This window comes from Hemicordylus capensis, chromosome 6 (genome assembly GCF_027244095.1).
Source record: "Hemicordylus capensis ecotype Gifberg chromosome 6, rHemCap1.1.pri, whole genome shotgun sequence".
NCBI lineage: Eukaryota > Metazoa > Chordata > Lepidosauria > Squamata > Cordylidae > Hemicordylus > Hemicordylus capensis.
The window spans coordinates 60,915,868-60,934,677 of NC_069662.1; the positions used below are offsets into that span (position 1 = coordinate 60,915,868).

Genomic DNA, 18,810 nt, shown 5'->3' on the forward strand with positions numbered 1-18,810 from the left:
CTGCAACAAATGTGGTTCAAATCGGTTAAGCGGTTCACAAGTTAGCCCACTTGTACCTCAAAAATTTGTGTCCGCCATCTTGGATTGGGGTGGATGTCATCACAAACTACACCTTTCAGGTATCCCTATGCATCCCTAAAACTGTACCCGATTTGGTTCATATTGGTCCAGGAATTGCGAAATTGATAGTGGGGACACTCAGGACACACTCATGCTGGGTGATCTCATAAGCCTACTGTAAATTAGGCTAAAAATACAGGTGTTCAAGATAGTGTTCTGTCTTGAACACCCTTTTTAAAACATATATTTGCAGATTGAAGAGGTTTTTGGGAAGGGCCAGTGCCAGACTATTTTGTGTCCTAGGCAAGGCTACAGATGAAACTCGGAAAATTAGAATATCGTGCAAAAGTCCATTAATTTCAGTAATGCAAATTAGAAGGTGAAACTGATATATGAGACAGACGCATTACATGCAAAGCGAGATAAGTCAAGCCTTAATTTGTTATAATTGTGATGATCATGGCGTACAGCTCATGAAAACCCCAAATCCACAATCCCAGAAAATTAGAATATTACATGGAACCAAGAAGACAAGGATTGAAGAATAGAACAATATTGGACCTCTGAAAAGTATACAGTGTACTGTGCTTGATTGGCCAGCAAACTCGCCTGACCTGACCCCATAGAGAATCTATGGGGCATTGCCAAGAGAAGGATGAGAGACATGAGACCAAACAATGCAGAATTGCTGAAGGCCGCTAATGAAGCATCCTGGTCTTCCATAATACCTCATCAGTGCCACAGGCTGATAGCATCCATGCCACGCCGCATTGAGGCAGTAATTGCTGCAAAAGGGGCCCAAACCAAGTACTGAATACATATGCATGCTTATACTTTTCAGAGGTCCGATATTGTTCTATTCTTCGATCCTTGTCTTCTTGGTTCCATGTAATATTCTAATTTTCTGAGATTGTGGATTTGGGGTTTTCATGAGCTGTACGCCATGATCATCACAATTATAACAAATTAAGGCTTGACTTATCTCGCTTTGCATGTAATGCTTCTGTCTCATATATCAGTTTCACCTTCTAATTTGCATTACTGAAATTAATGGACTTTTGCACGATATTCTAATTTTCTGAGTTTCACCAGTAAGTACTTGCACTCCCCCGCACCCACCCCAAAAATCAACTTCGATTTTCAAAAACAGATGTTTTGTAGAAAAAATGAAAAGCACAAAACTTAAAATTGCTAAATTTATTTTAAATTGCAAGAATAGATAATACAAAAGAAAATATTTTGGCACACAGATCATTTTGATTGATTTGATACACTCTGCACCCCTCTGAGGTTTGTGCCCTAGGCAGCTGTCTAGTTGGCCTAATGGTAGCACCGGCCCTAGTCTTGGGGTGGAAACTGTTGAATTGTGGAAAATGCATATTTCATCGTCATACCTTATTTAAATTGATATATTGGAGGGCGAGGGTGGAATGTTAACCCATCTATTGTATATATTGGAACAGTAAAACAGGCAAGGCTCACAATTCTTTGAATTACTCTGAAGGAGGAGTGAGTGTGGCATCAGTGGAACAGTTTGTGTTTTTAAAAACCCACACAAAGGACCACAGGGAGGTATGACAATGCAAGTATAACCATAGGCTAAATGTGTGCAACAACACATCCTTGTTCTGCTTTGTAGATTTTTATTTAAAAGGCATAGTGACTAGGATAATTCTCTCTACTGATTATTGATTCTAAACTATATGTACTTTGCAGCAGCACTATTAATTTTCTGGGTTTGCTTTGATAAAGAACTGTCATTAAAACCTAGCTATGTTATATATTCATATATAAATAAGGTAAATACAAACAATTGCCTGTGATATATACAAAGGTCTCCAGGCCCCCATGGTCCTACCAAATTTCCATGGCTGATATCCTATGTTGCTTGTAGAACTACCATCAGAAAGGGAAAGGTAGATGTATGTAGGAAGCACTTCAGTAGTAGATACTTTCAGATGCTGGAGTATTTCAGATGTAATAGTTTCAACTCTGGAAATGGAGAATGTGGTTCAGTGGAAATGCATGTAAAATGATGCCCATTGGAGCAACAAATCCAACTTCATATGCACACTGGTGGGATCTGAGCTGGTGGTGACTAACCAAGGAAGAGATCTTGGGGTTAGATAAAATGAAAGCATCATGATCAACCCACTTTGTGGCAGCTGCTCCATGCTAGGGATTATTAGAAAACATGTCAAAAGTAAAAGTGCTAATCTTATAACACCTTTATCCAAATGTATGGTGTGCCCACTGTGCACAGCTGGTTAACACATCTCAGGAAAAGCTACTTTAGAGCTGGAAAAGATACAGAAAAGAGTAACCAGAATGATCAGCGAACTTGAGCACTTTCCTTATGAGGAAAGGTTATGTTTTGAGTGATTTAGTTTTTTAAAAATGCAACTAGGGGAGAACATGATTGAGGCCTATCAAATTATGCATGGTATGGAGAAAAATAGGGATGTGGCCAAATTGTGATTCGACTGCTGAATCGCAGGGCACATCCTCTTTAAAACTGAGAGCAGGTCCATACCTGCTCGTCCACTAGCCGTCATTGCTGTCATCCCAGTGCTCCGTCCCATCTATGCCCACGCACCAGCGGGGCATTTCCCAGCTGCTCCCAGAGTTGAAACTGCCAGCACCAGCGGGGCGTCTCCCAGCTGTCCCTGTGTGACACCGGTACACACATGGCCACATGCACAGAGGCTGTGTGTGTGCCGGCATCGCATAGGGGCAGCTGGGAGATGCCCGCTGGCATGCATGCTTAGCTGGGGAGAGCACCAGGATGGCAGCAAGCGGAGGAGGAAGTACAGACCTGCCCTCCTCTGCTTTAAAGGGGCAGTGTAAGCTCTCAGTTTTAGAGGGATGGGCCACGTGATTCAGCACATCCCTAGAAGAAAGTGACTAGAGAAATGTTTTTCTCCCTTTCTCACAGCACTTGAACTAGTGCTCGTCCAATGAAGCTGATTAGCAGGAGATTTAAAATGAACAAAAGGAAGTACTTCACATAGCACAAACTTGATCTATGGCTTTTGCTGCCCCTACAGATTATAGTGCATAAGGCATAGTCACCACCTTAGACGGCTTTAAAAGAGGAATAGACAAATGCATGGAGGACAAGTCAATGGCTACTATTCATGATAGCTAGATGCTAGCACTGGGTTCAGGGATATGCCTGAGAAGCTTGTGAGCTTCTCAGAGATGTCTGGTTGGCTTCGGTGGAAAACAGGATGTTGGACTAGATAAGACTTTGGCCTGATCCAGCTGGGATCTTCTTATGTTCTTAAATGAATACCAAATTATATATGTTCAGGAAAGATAATTTGAGGAGGGGGGGCTCTTCTTCACACAGAACATAATTAACTTATAGAATCCACTTCTACAAAATGTGATGATGACCACTTGCTTAAATTGCTTTAAAAGAGGCCTAGGCAAGTTGATGAAAGATAGGTCTCAACAGTTTTTAGCCAGTGTAGCTAAATAGAAACTCCTTGTTCAGAGGCAGTAAATTTTTGAGTAGCACCAGATGCTGGGAACAGGCCAGGAAGACCATTGTCTTCATGACTATTAGCGTCCCCAAAGTGCTGGAAACAGAATGGTGGACTTGGTAGACTTTTGTTCTAATCCTGCGAAAATGTTAATGCTCTTCGAAATCAAATAATCTGTTGCTGTATCTCTCTACTGGCTATCAGGTCAAGCAGACTAAAATGTTCTTGTTGACAGCGCAGGTGGAGGTCTCTACTGTGCCTAGTTGCTGCTTGCTGGAGTCAGACTGGGAAATAACACCAAGAAGCATTTATAGAGTACTTTCACAATTCACATCAGCACTTCATATACATTATCACAATAATCCCTACAGCCTCTGCAAGGGAGGCCAGTCTTGTTCGCCTCATATTGTGGGGTTAACTAAGGCTGAGAAAATAGTGACACCTAAAGCCACCCAATGAGATCATGGCTGTGGTGAGAGTGGAACCAGCAAGGTCCCAGATTATTCTCTGAACTGCTACCCTTCACCAATTCACAAAAAGAGAATAACTTAACTAATAAGCATTGGAGCAGGCGAAGAGAGAGAGTTTGCCTTCCTCCTCCTCAAATTTGGCTGGGATCCAAAGAGCTACTTCAAGTGTACTTTAGGCCTGATGTGCCCAGTGGGATTTTCTCTCTCACACACCCTCACCAGCAGTCCCCATGTCCTATCCCCTCATACAGCAGCAACTCCAAACAAATTGGATTCTTGGTGGCTGTATGATTTCTTTCAGTGAATCCCTATGAAGATCTTTTCTCACACACACACAAACACACAGCTACTCTGATAGAAATAGACTGTTAAAAGGACAGAAACTAAAAAAAATCTTGAGGGGGAAAACATAGACCCCACCGACTTGGGGCTGCCTGTGCGGAGTTGTGGCACAACCTGCCATGCCCACAGACCCATCTTGGGGTGTCCTGGCACCCCCCAAGGGGGGAGATGGGGCTGTTTCAAATCCCTATTATTACTATGGAAGAAATGCAAAAAATGAAAAAATCATTTTTAAAAAAATCTCAGAAGTGTCCGATTGCTTTGGGGTTTGGTGGGTGGTTTGGTGCCCTACATGAGTAATGGGCTGGTTCAAGTCCCCATTATACCCCATGTAGAACCTTTTAGAACTGGTTCGAATTCAGACCAAACCGAGGGGGTTTGAGCAAAACCAAAACCGAACCTACCCACCCTGGTTCGAAGCTGATTCAAATTCAAATCAAACAGGCCAAGCCAGTTTTGTGCACATCCTAATCTGATGGGCTTTCATAATGAGTTGAGAATGAGAAGAAATCATTCAAAAACTTATCCCCCCCAAATATTTTGTCCACTTTGGAATTTTAAATTATTTTTTTCTCCAGAACATTACATACTACTTGGCATTCTGTAATGCTCTGAGGCAAAATTTATCACTTACCAACATCATCATGGCCTCCAAGAGTCTGTCTATATTTTCAAAGTGCCGTGTTCACTGCAATTGATGTCTGTGAGGGCACCACATGGGAATGATGGTGTATTCCCGAACAGAGAGATGTCATAGCATTCCGAGACTTCCAGTTCAGATGCCGCAAGAAAATACTGTAGTTGTCCATATATTCTGACATCCAGGGGTCCCTGTAGAGGAGTGAAAGGTATTAATTAGCTATTGGAGACACATTATTTTATGCAGGTGTACTCTGTGTACTCTAACATATTTGTTTAGACTCCAACACGTTGAAGAAGCTGTTCCATCTCCTATTTCTTAGGCTTGTTTTCACAATTATGAACAAGGTAGTAGAAGCCTCCTACTCGGGTTCGGGAGCTGGGTACGCTCCTGTTTTCTGCTTGTGTGAGAGTTAAAAACAAGGTCAGAGGTGCCAACAGTGATTGTGTGTGAAGCAGCAGTGCCTCCTACCTAATTAGCCCTGGGTACAGCTGCTGGGTAGGAGGGAGTCATCGATCATTGCTAGCACTTCCAACCTTGTTTTTAACTCATGGGCAGAAAATAGGGACACACACAGCTCCCAAGCTTGGGTTAAGAGAAAGAGCTACCCAGTTTGCGGGGAGAAAGACTGAAAGTGCTTATCTCCCCGCACACAAGCAGGACGCCTTCCTTGGGCAGGCAGATTGCCTGCCTGGACGAGCACCGGCTCCTGCAAGTAGCTCCGAGGGTCAGGCTGCCAGGATGCCCCACCCCGCCCCCAGAGCTTGGCTGACACACAATCACTCAGGGTTAGGAGAACACTCTCTCTCCTAACCCCGTTTTGAGTGGAGGCTTCATAGGTGAGTTTGCAGCTGTGATCGGGCCTCATCCTGGCGGTTCATACGCACATGCAAAACTGGGCTGGACTCCCTTTATATGCATGTATGAATAGCCTCCCTGTTTATGATCATAAAAACAAGCCTCTTCTGTTCTCCAGCAGAGAGTAACCTCTTATGCATGGTTTCAGCCATATTATGGAATCTGAGTACAAACTGGTACATAGGTGTCATCCCTTGCCAATGTAATTCCCTTTCCAAACCTAGTCTGAACAATCTCTGGAAGGGGTTATGCTGGATATGTACTGGATTTTGGTGGTTGGCACTCAACTGATATGAGGGTAGCGTCTGAATGTGTGTTTGATTTAATTTATTTAATTTTAATGATGCTGAACATCTCCCTGTTCCCCCAGCTCTCTGTGGTACAAATCCAGTAAACCGAGAAAACGATGTGATCAGGGCCATTGGCTTGACACAAACTCCAATGTGGTCGATTGTGATCTTGCCCATTTTTGTCTTGATTGACTTTATGAATTTGGGCTGAAGAGTCCTTGAATTGGACTAATGATTTAACACGTGAATGTACATTTTACAGTTCAGTGGTATAGTCCTTCTTTTGGTCTTTCCCACCATACAGTAGTTTATCACTACTTTATTCCCCATTCCAGTAGTTTTCCCCACCCCAGTAGTTCTCACTTATTGTAGTAGCCATCATTCAAGATAAGGTTAGAATAGTTCCGATGCGCTCGACAAAATCCACTCTGGACTCTGGGCCAGTGTACATAATCTCTTTGGTAAGTACTTGGCTCAGTACTGGTGATGTAATCTATTTAAAAGACAAATATCAAGTTATTAAATGGATATTGCAATAGTGAATTTCACGTATCTTTCTGGTTGTTTTTTAAATCACATGATTTTTAATAGTATCCCCTAAAGGATTATGATGGCTCAAGTTCCTATCAGTCGGGTTCGATCAATTTATTTCAACTGACCTGCTGGAAACGCAGAAGACTCCAGGCTCAGTTTCTTAATTTCTTGAACTTGTGCATTACTCGCTCTCCGATTTTCTAAAATAAACTGTTGATAGTTGGCCCAGTTCTGGCCCAGATCATTAATGATGCAGGGAGCATCTAGGTTACCTAAAAAAGGACATGTACATATTGTAGGACAAGTAAAAATGAATGTGATGTTTGGCCTGGCAAAAAGACAGACTCTCACATGATGTTGGTCACTTGAGGCCAGTTACATTCAGAGGACAAAGTCACTACTTCATCAAGTGTACAACCATCTACTCCTGTATACAGAAAAGAAAAGAAAAAGGTCTCCAGTGCTAATTTGGATAATGAGTATGTTTAACTAGCAAGGATATGGATGGAGAAGTCTTTCCTCTGCAGTTCTTCAGCTCAACCAGCATCTGAGCAAAGGGATGTGGAGTAACCATCTGAGAAAATTTTCAGGAATTCTCTTTTGAATTCTCTCTGAGAATTTCTAAGAAATTTTAGTTCCAGTGTGGAGTATGTACATACTCCACACTGGAACCAAATTTAGCCTTATTTTGAGCTAATTCGAGAACAGTTTGGGTGATATGAAAATACCCATCCAGTTGATGCTCTTCCAGGAGTGAATTTATCTGGGTTTGGGGGCACTAGACATATATGGCTTAGGGTTTAAGGCTGAGAACAAACCTATCTAAAAACAAGGAGCTTTTCTATGCTTTTCTGCTGGAGCTTTTCTGGGCTTTTCTGCTGCAGAGTGAGCTCTGTTCCTGCTGCCTTTGCTCCTCACACATACAATATCCAGATCCCATACTGATTGCCTCTTCCTTTTCACCTCAAATAAATAAATAACAGTTGCAGTGGAGCAACAGTAGGAGAGAGGGCATGCCATCAGGTCTTGCCTGTGGGCGTCCCAGAGATATCTGGTGGGCCACTGTGTGAAATAGGATGTTGAACTAGATAGGCCTTGGGCCTGATCCAGCAGGGCTGTTCTTATGTAAAATTACAATAACATGGAACAGTATGGAGTGCCATGGGGAGTATCCTGGGGAAGAAAGTTCCTTTCTTTTCTTTTTTTTCCAAATTCAATTTTTATTGATTTTAACAATAGTAATATTATCATTAACAAATAAACAAAAGTGGACTTCCTGCACACATCTCTTCGTGAATCATCAGCTATAAGGGAAGTAAGTTCCTTTCTAACAAATCACAGGTTTGCCACAATTGGCAAAGCACTAACCAGTGACTCCACCTGGAATTTGGTGTAAAGTGCACCAGGTTTTTCTGAGATCATGAAGAGAAGAACTGGTGCAAACTTGCCCTTGCTGAAAGCAAGAGGCTGTTCAAGAAGAGCAATGTAGATGCTGGTGAGTGAGTGAGTGAGTAAGTATGCATGTTACACTGGCTGCCGATATATTTCTGGGCAAAATACAAAGTGCTGGTTATTACCTTTAAAACCCTGAACGACTTAGGTCCGGGTTATCTTAGAGAGCACCTTCTTCTGCATGATCTGCACTGCACATTAAAGTCATCTGAGGATGTTCGTCTCCAGTTACCACCAGTTCGTCTGGTGGTAACTCAGAGGCAGGCTTTCTCTGTAGCTGTTCCTGGGCTGTGGAATGCACTCCCAACAGAAATCCATCATTTGAGTTCATTATTGGCCTTCAGGAGAGCCCTTAAAACCTATCCGTTTGGCCTGAGCTTCCAGGGTTTTTAAATTGCTGTATCGCTTCTCGGCCTAATGGCTAAGATCAAGTGATTGATTGATTGAATTGCTGTAGTTAGGCTTGGTTTTCCAGGGTTTTTAAATGTTTTAACTGTTAATTGGTTTTATGCTGTTTTTATAGTTTTGATTTTAATTGTTTGTTTTTGTTTTGATGTAAACTGCCCTGAGCCATTTTTGGAAGGGTGTTGAATGAATGAATGAATGAATGAATGAAATACAAGGGCTCTGTGCAGATCTGCACAGAAGAGAAGTAGAGGAAGGGTGGAGAGGTGTCTAGCCCTCCTTGCAAATAGGCACACATTCCTGGGTCAATGTTCTTCCCTGGAAAAACTGCAGGAGAATTTGATAACTTCAGTTTGTGGCTTCACAAACTGAAGCTCCACAGGACTTCATGTATATATTCCTCTTTCACCCTGCTCTTCCTCTAAGAAGTTCATGTAGTTCTCAGGAATTGCCCTTCCAAGCAGCCTAGGCGACCAGACCCTCTTAGCTTCACTTTTACTGCATAATACGCCTCCAGACTATTCTTTGGGAAGATCTGTTTTCCTCTTGAGCATCTCACCCTGACATGCTCATATTCTATGTGTATACAGTTTTAGTCTTATCCATGGGGGAGTATTCAAACATATACCCCCTTCACTATGCACCAGTTTGATGTGATGGTGATGGGCTCTTTACCTGGCATGGCCGGTAAACATGGATCTGTTTGCTGAGCTGATTTCTCTGCTTCCTTTTCCTGGATTACTGCTGGATTGGGGTAGGGGAGATCTCTCTCAGTATTTGGAATCATTGCATTAACATACTTCTGTTGATCGTCTTGGATCTCTTGAAATGATGGTGGAGCTTCCTGGCACTTTAGCAGTCTCCCCTCCACACTGCTAGGATAAGGCGGCTGAACTTCTTGACAGCTGGGACCTTCTGCATATTTCATAGGTTCGTTCTCAGTGGGCTTTGCAAACTCCTTGGTCTTTAGCTGGGCCTCCAGTTTCAATTTCTGCAGACAAGTCATACAAGCAATGGATGTGGCTGGGAAGATGTTTGGGGAGCTTGCCTATTGCAAACCCATGGCTTTATGACAACGGCAAACACCTATAGAGTAGCAATGTTAACTCCCTAGCAATGTTAAAGGAGAAGCAATGAGAAAAATGTCACATACCTGTGCGAGATCCATGGTGGGCATGGAGAGCTCGTTCTGGTACTCTGAGAATGGCTTGTAGTCTGTCATGTACAAGGTCTTGTACATATTCATGCTCACAGGTGGCTGAACAATGGGGTGGGGGAAGAGAATGTACCATTCACATCATTAAAATGTCTGTTGCCAGACTGCACACCAAAAGCAGAGGAGCGAAGAACTACTCTAAGCTTTTGAAAGCAACACATGAACTTTAGATCCTAAATGCTGGAGAAATAGTGGACTATCTGCTATTGTTCATTTCTAGGGTCATTTTGAAAAGATGTGTGCATTGTGGAATGCTCCCCCCGCTGTCAGTTTGTGACCGACAATGCATGCTCAGTCTTCAGAGCTATAGAGAATAGTCAGTCTGGGTACAAAAGACATTATCACAATGAATTAAGATCTGGTCTGTCTGTAGATACACTTCACTAATTAGGAGTTGCAGCCTGAATATTTGTATTTTGTCTATGCTGTCATTTCATATTCCAGATACGTATAGTATCTTTGGCCATAGTATTTTCTCAAGAGTGCCTTCTGGTTACTTATTTCTTTTTTTTTTTGCCCTGGCTCCTATGCCACCGAGTGCTGAAAACAAAGGAGCATGCAGCATGCCTACAGCATGCAGAAGGCAACAGGTTTCCCAGCATGTTGGCATTAAGGGCCGCTACTCCTGGCTCAGTTTATGCTGGAAGCAGTATTGGCTGGACTGCAAGTTACAGAGTACCAATCAAATTGCATCAAGTTTGTTTTTATTTCATTAAAATGTCTGCAACATTTCCCAAAATTGTTTCTGAAAGGAATTACAGAATCCAGTTTAACCAACAAAATATTTTGATTCCCCCCCCCCCAATGTAAATCCTACTGAATTTCAATATGATCACTGTGTAGCTTTTTAAAAAATTCACAGATTTGAAGAGCTGTAGCTTGAATTGTTTGAGTTCAGTCGTATTTGACAAATGCAAGCTTCTAATTGATTATGCAGCTTCATTGGTTCTGTATTTAGTGTCAGAACACTTCAGGTGGGCAGGAATGACAGTTATATATCATCTGTTGACTCAAATGAGTTTTCCCCTGCTAACTGTGCAAAGAGGCACCTTTTTAACGTGGTGATTCTCTTTACTTAACAGTGGGGGAGCAACTGGCCCTATCTATCCCCAGCACAGCATCTCTCCAGTGACTGTTGCTGGCTGGTGTATATCTTGTATTTCTTTTTTAGATTGTCAGCCCTTTGGGGATAGAGAGCCACTTTATGTATTTATTTATATCAATGTAAACTGCTTTGGGAACTTTTGTTGAAAAGCGGTATATTCATCATATTCATATTCATACCCATTTATTTATCCATGGAAGACTAGCAAAGGATTTATAGCCTGCAAGTGAGAAAGCAAATCGGAAATCAAAGAATTCAGCCCACATTTTCAAATTCGTACTTGGCTCCCTTGCTTGCGGACCACTTCCCAGTGGTCCGCCCAGAGCCATGATTCCCACTTAGTGAAAGCATTACTTAAAAACCAAAACCAGAACTCCTCCCTAGCAGAGCTGTCCCAAGCTCAAAATTTGTTCCCATGCCAGTGCAGGTACATAAAAAGGCTTCCACCCACATTTTCCCTTGTGTGTTTACATAAGAGGCAAATAATGCCTAGCCCCTTGGAAAGTGCCATATTATATAAATATGTGAGGACAACAAACCATAAGAGCAGAAGAAGCATCTTCATGTATGCAGTGTGGCATGGAGGCAGAGGCTCTGTCTATGGCCCGGGGGCAGGGGGGGTGGTCTTGAAAATTCTGAACAACTTAGCTGTCGTAATTATTATGGCAAAGTGCGAGTAAACATATGTATCATATTATAATTGTGTATGACAAAAATATATATTTTATGTGCATGTGTATGTATAAATGTATTTATAGAATGATTTATATCCTGCATTTCTGTTTATGAAAGTACCCATGGCAGCTAAACACAATCAATATGATTAATATTAATTTTTAAAAGCAACCTATAAGCTTAGAAACAAGCGAAAAAAGGGAGCAAGAGATAACAGAGAAAACTTTTCAAGCAACAAACGATCCAGATAGCCAGAATTGAATTTCTGCCTAAACAAAAACACTTTCCAAAAAGCAGCAGGGAGGTTGCTAGGCAGATCAGTCAGAGCAAGAAGTTCCTTAACCTGGGTGCTGCCACAGCAAAGGCCTCTCACACACAGCCCCTCTCAAACGTTTCTACCCAATGGACACCAGATAAAGGTGGGACATGCAGGAAAGCCTAAAATAGTTTAAAACACATGGGGCAGCATCCAGACTAAGTTAGCCATGACTAAATCCCGTTGAAATTAATGGGACAAGTCAACCATGACTAACATCTCATTGATTTCAGTAGTGCTTAGTCAAGATTGGATGCTAACCATTAACTCTACTTTACTCCTGCTTTGCATTTACTGCCTGTAAATGTAAAGTAGCTAGCAATATTGTTTGAGGGCAGGTTCACACAATTGCCAGGAAGTCAGCACTCTGGGAACCAGAGGTTCCTGGCACACATGTGCTCCAAGTGGGTGTCATTTGAACTTGGCAGGTTGACTTCAACCCAACTTTCTCCACCCAACTTCAGCCACAAATCTCAGGCTGGAGGTTGGGCAGGTTCAGTCACCAACTGGAGGTTGGGCAGGTTCAGACAACAAACTCACCGGAAGCATGCACTCATGGGAACCTCTGGTTTTTGACTTACTAACTTCCTGGCAATCGTGGAAATCCTCCCTTCAGTTATAAATTAGAAGTATCAAACATAAAGTCCTTTTAAGATTGCTTAGGGGTTTCTAATGTGGCCCACAGCATCAGTTCTAAACACTACACATAAAGTTTGACCCATCTTCAAGCTTGATATCAGATGCCTTCATTATTAGCCGAGGCCTCCACCCTTGCATTTTCCCCCTCATTCAAAAGTTGGATGTCAAGAAGTATGGCAAGTATATGAGAGTAGAACGCATTGCAGCACATCACTGCGGAGTTTGTGGTAAAATCAAGCGGCCTTAACCTTTTTCATGGGGGAAAATTGTGGATGGAGCCTCAGGACATCCTCTGGGTGGGGAATTTGGACCTCCAATTCATCAGAGTAACTTCCCTGCTTTAAATAAATCTAGAAAGTATTTAATCTTTAATCGCCTTTGGGTAGGTTTGGTGGCCAACTTACCATTATTCTCAAGGATAAGGAGTGTTTAATGAAATAAAAACACAAATCTGTGCCTCACCTTGGAAAGCGAAATCCTCTGTATCACATCAGTCATGTTGCACTGGTTGCCTAGCACAAAGAAAGATGGTGACATTAAACAATTGTCTCTATTATATAACTTACCATAGCTCAAATGTGCCCAGCATTGGTTTACAGTCTTTACAGAGCTGAGAACACTTCACCAAATGTTGAACACTTCATTTCCCTCTTACTGTTACTACATATAGTGGCGTTATTAGCCTAGGCCTCCACCCTTGCATTTCCCCCTCAGTCGAAATGTCAACAAGTATGGCAAGTATAGGAGAATGGAATGCAGTGCAGCACATTTTTGTGGTGAAATCAAGTGGCATTGACTTTTTTGGTGGAAAAAATTGTGGCTGGAGCCTCAGGGCATCTGCAGGGTGGGGAATTTGGGCTGATTCAGTTACAGTATCCTGTTAACTGTAAAAAGTTAATGGAAGAGAGCAACTTTGCTGAAAGAAACACACACCACTTTCATTATTTCTAAAGCTCCCATACCACCTCAGCAAAGTGACAAAATTTTACCCTGTAAGGAAATAAAATTCTTTCGTAGAAAGGGAGAGAGTAAAAATTCACATCATGGCTTGGGAACCTTTTTTTTTTAAAGCAGCACAATGATAATGCATATGTCCACATCAGAATTAGTGAAATGCATTTTATACCTGTAAAAAATAAATTTAGTAACAATGTAAATCAGTTTAGCAGTTTCCCCTGCTAAATGAGCAAAGAGGCATTATTTGCTTCTTATGTACACACACAAGGGAAAATGTGGGTGGAAGCCCTTTTATGTACCTGCCCTGACAGGTACATAATGAGGGAAGAGAAACTGGCCCTGTCCAGCCCCAACACAGAATCCCTCAAGGGGCAGTAGCTAAAGTCTATATTACGTTTCTTTTTAGATTGTGAGCCCTTTGGGGACAGGGATCCATCTGTATTTCTTTATGTAAACCGCTTTGGGAACTTTTGTTCCCAAATATATAAATAATATTTTTATATTAATATATAATTTTAATATAGAAATATCTGTAGTCATATAAAAATATATGACTATGTAGCATTATATGTATATATACACAGCGGTATATAAATGTCCGTAGTTGTAAACATATGAACCAGCCTCAGTTCCGGATCTACAGTAGAGCCTTGTTTGTTTGTTTGTTTGTTTTAAAGCTGTACAAATGATTTTGAAGTTTGTATACATTTCTGGATCAGGTAGCCACAAAACTGGCTTAGGTAGATGATGTCATTCTGAAACATTCATTCTGTAGCTACAATTTCCTAAGATGACACACTCATATATGGCAATTCATTAATGGGTTTATGTGAAAAGCTTATTTTGGTGGCAAAATATGCTTTTGAGTCCAATGGGGCTTACTCCCAAGCAAGTGGATTTAGAATTTCAGCCCCCCTCCCGCCTCCAGAAAAAGTCCTGTGGGGCACCCACACAATGCACCTTGGTCCAGATATGGAAAACTTAGGTTAATTAGCGATTTAAGGCCACACTTTTAAAATTAGTTTGCTACCCTTTTGCCTTACATCAGTTCTCTAGTATTTTCAGGATATTTTCACCTTCTTACACCAATTATCTAGTGTTTTCAGAATAGAGTAAAACTCTACAAATATCAGATAAGGGCTAAATCACGTTTGACTAGGCATTGGCCCATCTTAAACTGATATTGGTTGTCATTGACAGGTTCAGTTTAAATATATGCTCTTTGCAGGGTAGTGTGCTCCAGCACAAGTTGATGTACATCCATATATAGACCCATATTTATAGCGGTCTAGTTTATGTCATCATTCCCCCTTAAAAAATAGGTGAATAGAGAGAGAGTGTGGGGTGGTTTTTTTAAATCCATTCCTTGATCCAGGCCAGCTTTTGAATGGGGCTTTAGTTACTTTTATTCCAGTCCTGAAGTAGAGGTGGGGCTAAAACAGCAAGAGCATGGAACAGCAGCCTGCACTTGCCTCTCTGTAAATAATATTTATCTCATTAAACCATTAATATTCCTAATTCAACTCCACTGTCTTGTCCTTGCATACCACAGCTCCTTCCTCTGGATACTACAGAGAGCATACAAATCAGGCATATATATAATGGCTTACAAATGAAGCACCCAAGGCACACACATGGTGTGGAGGAGTAAATTCACAGACAAGAAACTATAAAACTATAGCCAGAGCAAAAATGCTCACACTTGTCTATTCCTTCAGCCATTACTTTCCTCAGAAGACTTCAGCATGATTTTTGTTAGAGTCAGGGATCTAGCTATAATTGAGAGGATGGGTTCAAAGAACCCGGGGCCCCCAGCTCCACCCCTTCCTATTTTTTTCATGATCTCCTTCACTCCAAGGGGCTGTTGGGGAGAGGGGTGGACATGGGCACCCTCTCCCCTAGCTACGCCCCTGGTTAGAATTTTTTGGTGTATGAAGTTAAGTGTTCCTTTATCAGGATCGCAACTCTGAGATTTGTGAGGCATGGTTGGTTGCCACAGAAAACAGCTTGAGAGGTTATCATTTTGGAGTGTCACACTGATGGGCCCAGATTGTCACTGACCCCTCACAGCACATTATTACCAATCCTTCCATCCCAAGAAAACAAAAAGGCGCTTACCTCTGAGCGGGGAGCTCAGATGTTGCTGTTCTGGCATTGTGGCGTCACTTGGCTGCGTTTTAGTAGGCCGAAAGTAAAAGACTGGGCTGCTGGGCTGTTTCTAAGACAAGCTGAATAACATTCCACCCTTTATGAGGCATTGGAACTCCAGAACATTCTGGTGTAGCCTGATGTCAAGGCTATCTAGTAAATTCTATCTAGTAAATTTTTGTGTTTTGTTGTTTAGAGGTTTGTCCCAATGTGGATCCCATAGAGAGTATGGAGGATGGAGTAAGAAGAAAATGGAAGGGAAAGAAGAAGGAGAAAATCGAGTTGCTTCTGAATAAAGTTTTAGTTAAACCAGTATAAGATTGCTTTGTGTTTACAAGGGAAGCAGCTATAAAATATCTGGTGATGAGATTTTGAACCAGCTATGCAGGTGAGCCTGCAAAGCTTGTGAAAGTTCCTGCATTTCCTTTCAAGCAGTACTGGGCCTACATTCCTGAACTGCTGCATTCTACTATTAGGGATGGGCCCGGACCGGTCCGGAGGCCATTCAAAAAGCCTCCGGACCAGTCCGGACCTGGATGGTCCGGTTCGGGTGGGGGGGTACCTTTAAGAGCGGCGGGAGGGTTTACTTACCCCTCCCACCGCTTTCCCGCTTGACGCCGTAATGTTCAGAGTAATTGGGGCAGCAGGACACCTCCCTGCCGCCCCTTCCCCAACATTGCTTAAAAAAACTCCCAGCAGTCCTTTGCACGCGCACGCGCTCGTCTCTGTGATGTGCGCGCACATGCACAAAAGACTGCTGGGAGTTTTTTTAAGCAACGTCGGGGAAGGGGCGGCAGGGAGGTGTTCTGCCGCCCCAATTACTCTTAGGATTATGGTGCCAAGCAGGAAAGCGGCGGGAGGGGTAAGTAAACCCTCCCGCCGCTCTTAAAGGTACCCCCCCCCAGTGCCGGACCACAATTGGCGGTTCCGTGCACACCCCTATCTACGATTGCTGCTGCTGATTGTTTCTCCAGCTTCCTGCACAACCCCTGAAGGTACCTTTTCCTTATCAATCCTGAAATACGTTTTTCACTGGATGCCCACTGCAGCTTGGTTCAGATCCCACCACCACTTTTTTCTTGCCCATTCCTGAAGAACCCACATTTCCCTGGAAACAATGGAGGACCTATTTCTGCAATTACCTCCTCACTATACATTCCCATCATTTTACTCCAGCAAAGCAGAAGACTACATTGCTTCACTGCCTCGGCCCTGAAAGAATATATAATAATTTGCCCTTTCCTGTCAACTTGGAAGGCGTTGCCAACCTTTATGAAGCTACTCTTCAAGTCTTAGATTATCATTTCAACCATACTTTGAATGTGATTGATGAACATTACACATTCTATTCTAGATCCCAACTGCCTGGTGAATCATTTGATCAATATGTCACAGCATTGCATGCCTTAAATGTAACCTGTGAGTTTACCAGCTTTAATGATAAAATGATCAGGGATCGATGGTTATGAAAACAAACGGCTCCAAACTGCGTGAACAACTGCTCCTGGGAGGGAAACTGACCCTTGATAAAGTTATAGAGATGGCGAAGAGTGTGGAAAATGCTCTTTGCTGTGCCAGATTGCTCTCTTTGGTACCCCCAAACCCATCTCCTGAAATCCAGGCTGTTCAGTCTAAATCCTTCCAAATCCAATCTTCTCATATGGCACTGCCCCAGAAAGTGGCAGCACAAGAAAGGAGGAGCTACCAATGTGGAGACAAAGCCAATTTTGCTCACTGTCCTGCTCACAGGTGCAAGAAAAGGGGGCACTTTGCTAAGGTTTGCAAAGTCTGCTGTGCTGTCTACTCCATTACTGATTCATTATATAAAAAGCATGAGGCAGATGAACCTCTTCCTAACAGAGTTTTAAGTGTGACAGAATGCTTTTTCATATTGTCAAATAAAACTTAATAGCCATGAAGTGCAGATGATGGCTAATTCTGGTTCTCCGTATACTATCATTTCCCATCTACTTTACAAGGAACTCCTTACTACATCAAATTTGCACCTGCAGCCTTCAGACATCCACCCATGGGGATATGAAAGTTCCCATATTGCTACAAATGGATACTTCACTGCTGTCCTGGAATACAAAGGATGTTCTACAGAATGGAAAGTGTGGGTGTCACAAAAAGGAGCCTCAATACTGGACTGGAAACATCAGAAAGGTTTACAGATAGTGTTAGACCGAAATAGCACGGAACCTGTATTACAGTTGATGAAGAATCCATATGCTGATATGATTGCTGATTTCTCTAAGGTTTTTGCTGATACTCCTGGCAGTGCCACACATTTCAAGCATACAGTTCAGATGAAGGCAAATGCAATACCTGTACAACACAAAGCGAGGAATGTACCCATAGCTTTGTGTCAACCACTTAAAGAGGAACTTTCAAGACTACAGTATGCTGACATCATAGAACCCGTTGATTAATCAGAATGGGTCTCTCCCATTCCCGCAAATACATACCCTTCATTACCCCAGAGGGTCTTTTTCCATTCAGAAAGACTGCCCTTTGGATTAACCTCTGCAGTGTCCGTATTTCAACAAATAATGCATGCAATTTTTGGAACTATGGACAGAATCACTTACTTTCAGGATGACATTTTAATGTATGGCAAAATCACTGAGGAGTATTTTGCATTTTGAGCGGTATACAAATGTGTTAAATAAATAAAATAATAAATAAATGATTATGCTAAACTGACAGAGGTCTTAAGAAAACTCTGACAACATGGATTTACTATCTCTGCTGAGAAATGTCAATTTTGTACACACTCTGTGATATACTTGGGACACACAATATCTCAGAGTGGCGTACATCCCAAAATAGACTTGGTAAAAGCTATTTGGGAAGCACCAGAGCCACACAACAAGGATGTATTTTGCTCATTTTTAGGACTGTGTATTACTCTACATTTGTTAGACAATTTGCCTCCAAAGTTGCTCCATTGCATCTTCTTTTAAAATAGAATGTAGCATTGAACTGGGATGCATCCTGCAATGCTACTTTTCAGACTGTCAAACCAGCCATTGCTGAAAGCCCTGCTCTCACTTCTTTTGACACCAACAGGCACACTATTGTAACCACATGCTTCTGAATATGGTTTGGGTGCTGTCTTGACCCAGCAAAAAGGGGACAGATAAGTTACAGTTGCCTTTGCCTCCAGAGTGCTTATTGCTTCAGAGAAGATGTATTCTGATATTGAAAAAGAA

At 42.1% G+C, this 18,810-nt stretch overlaps 1 protein-coding gene across 1 annotated transcript; it reads right to left on the minus strand.

Moving 5' to 3' along the window:
- Positions 1-1,242: 1,242 nt before the first annotated feature.
- On the minus strand, positions 1,243-15,706 carry LOC128330736 (uncharacterized). The gene is made up of 8 exons (XM_053264017.1): positions 15,566-15,706; positions 12,953-13,002; positions 9,693-9,797; positions 9,215-9,530; positions 6,808-6,954; positions 6,512-6,641; positions 4,995-5,191; positions 1,243-2,052 (listed from the first exon to the last, which is right to left on the minus strand). The coding sequence occupies exons 1-7, from the start codon at positions 15,600-15,602 to the stop codon at positions 5,032-5,034; spliced, it is 945 nt and encodes a 314-aa protein (XP_053119992.1). The 5' UTR covers positions 15,603-15,706; the 3' UTR covers positions 1,243-2,052; positions 4,995-5,031.
- Between the last annotated feature and the right edge of the window lie 3,104 nt (positions 15,707-18,810).

Excerpts from the sequence above, each read along its gene's own strand:
- LOC128330736 (XM_053264017.1), bottom strand. The coding sequence starts at position 15,602 with ATGCCAGAACAGCAACATCTGAGCTCCCCGCTCAGAG. Across the intron at positions 13,003-15,565 it reads TCTGAGCTCCCCGCTCAGAG|GCAACCAGTGCAACATGACT; the intron begins GTAAGCGCCTTT and ends TCTTTGTGCTAG. Across the intron at positions 9,798-12,952 it reads AGAGGATTTCGCTTTCCAAG|CCACCTGTGAGCATGAATAT; the intron begins GTGAGGCACAGA and ends CCCATTGTTCAG.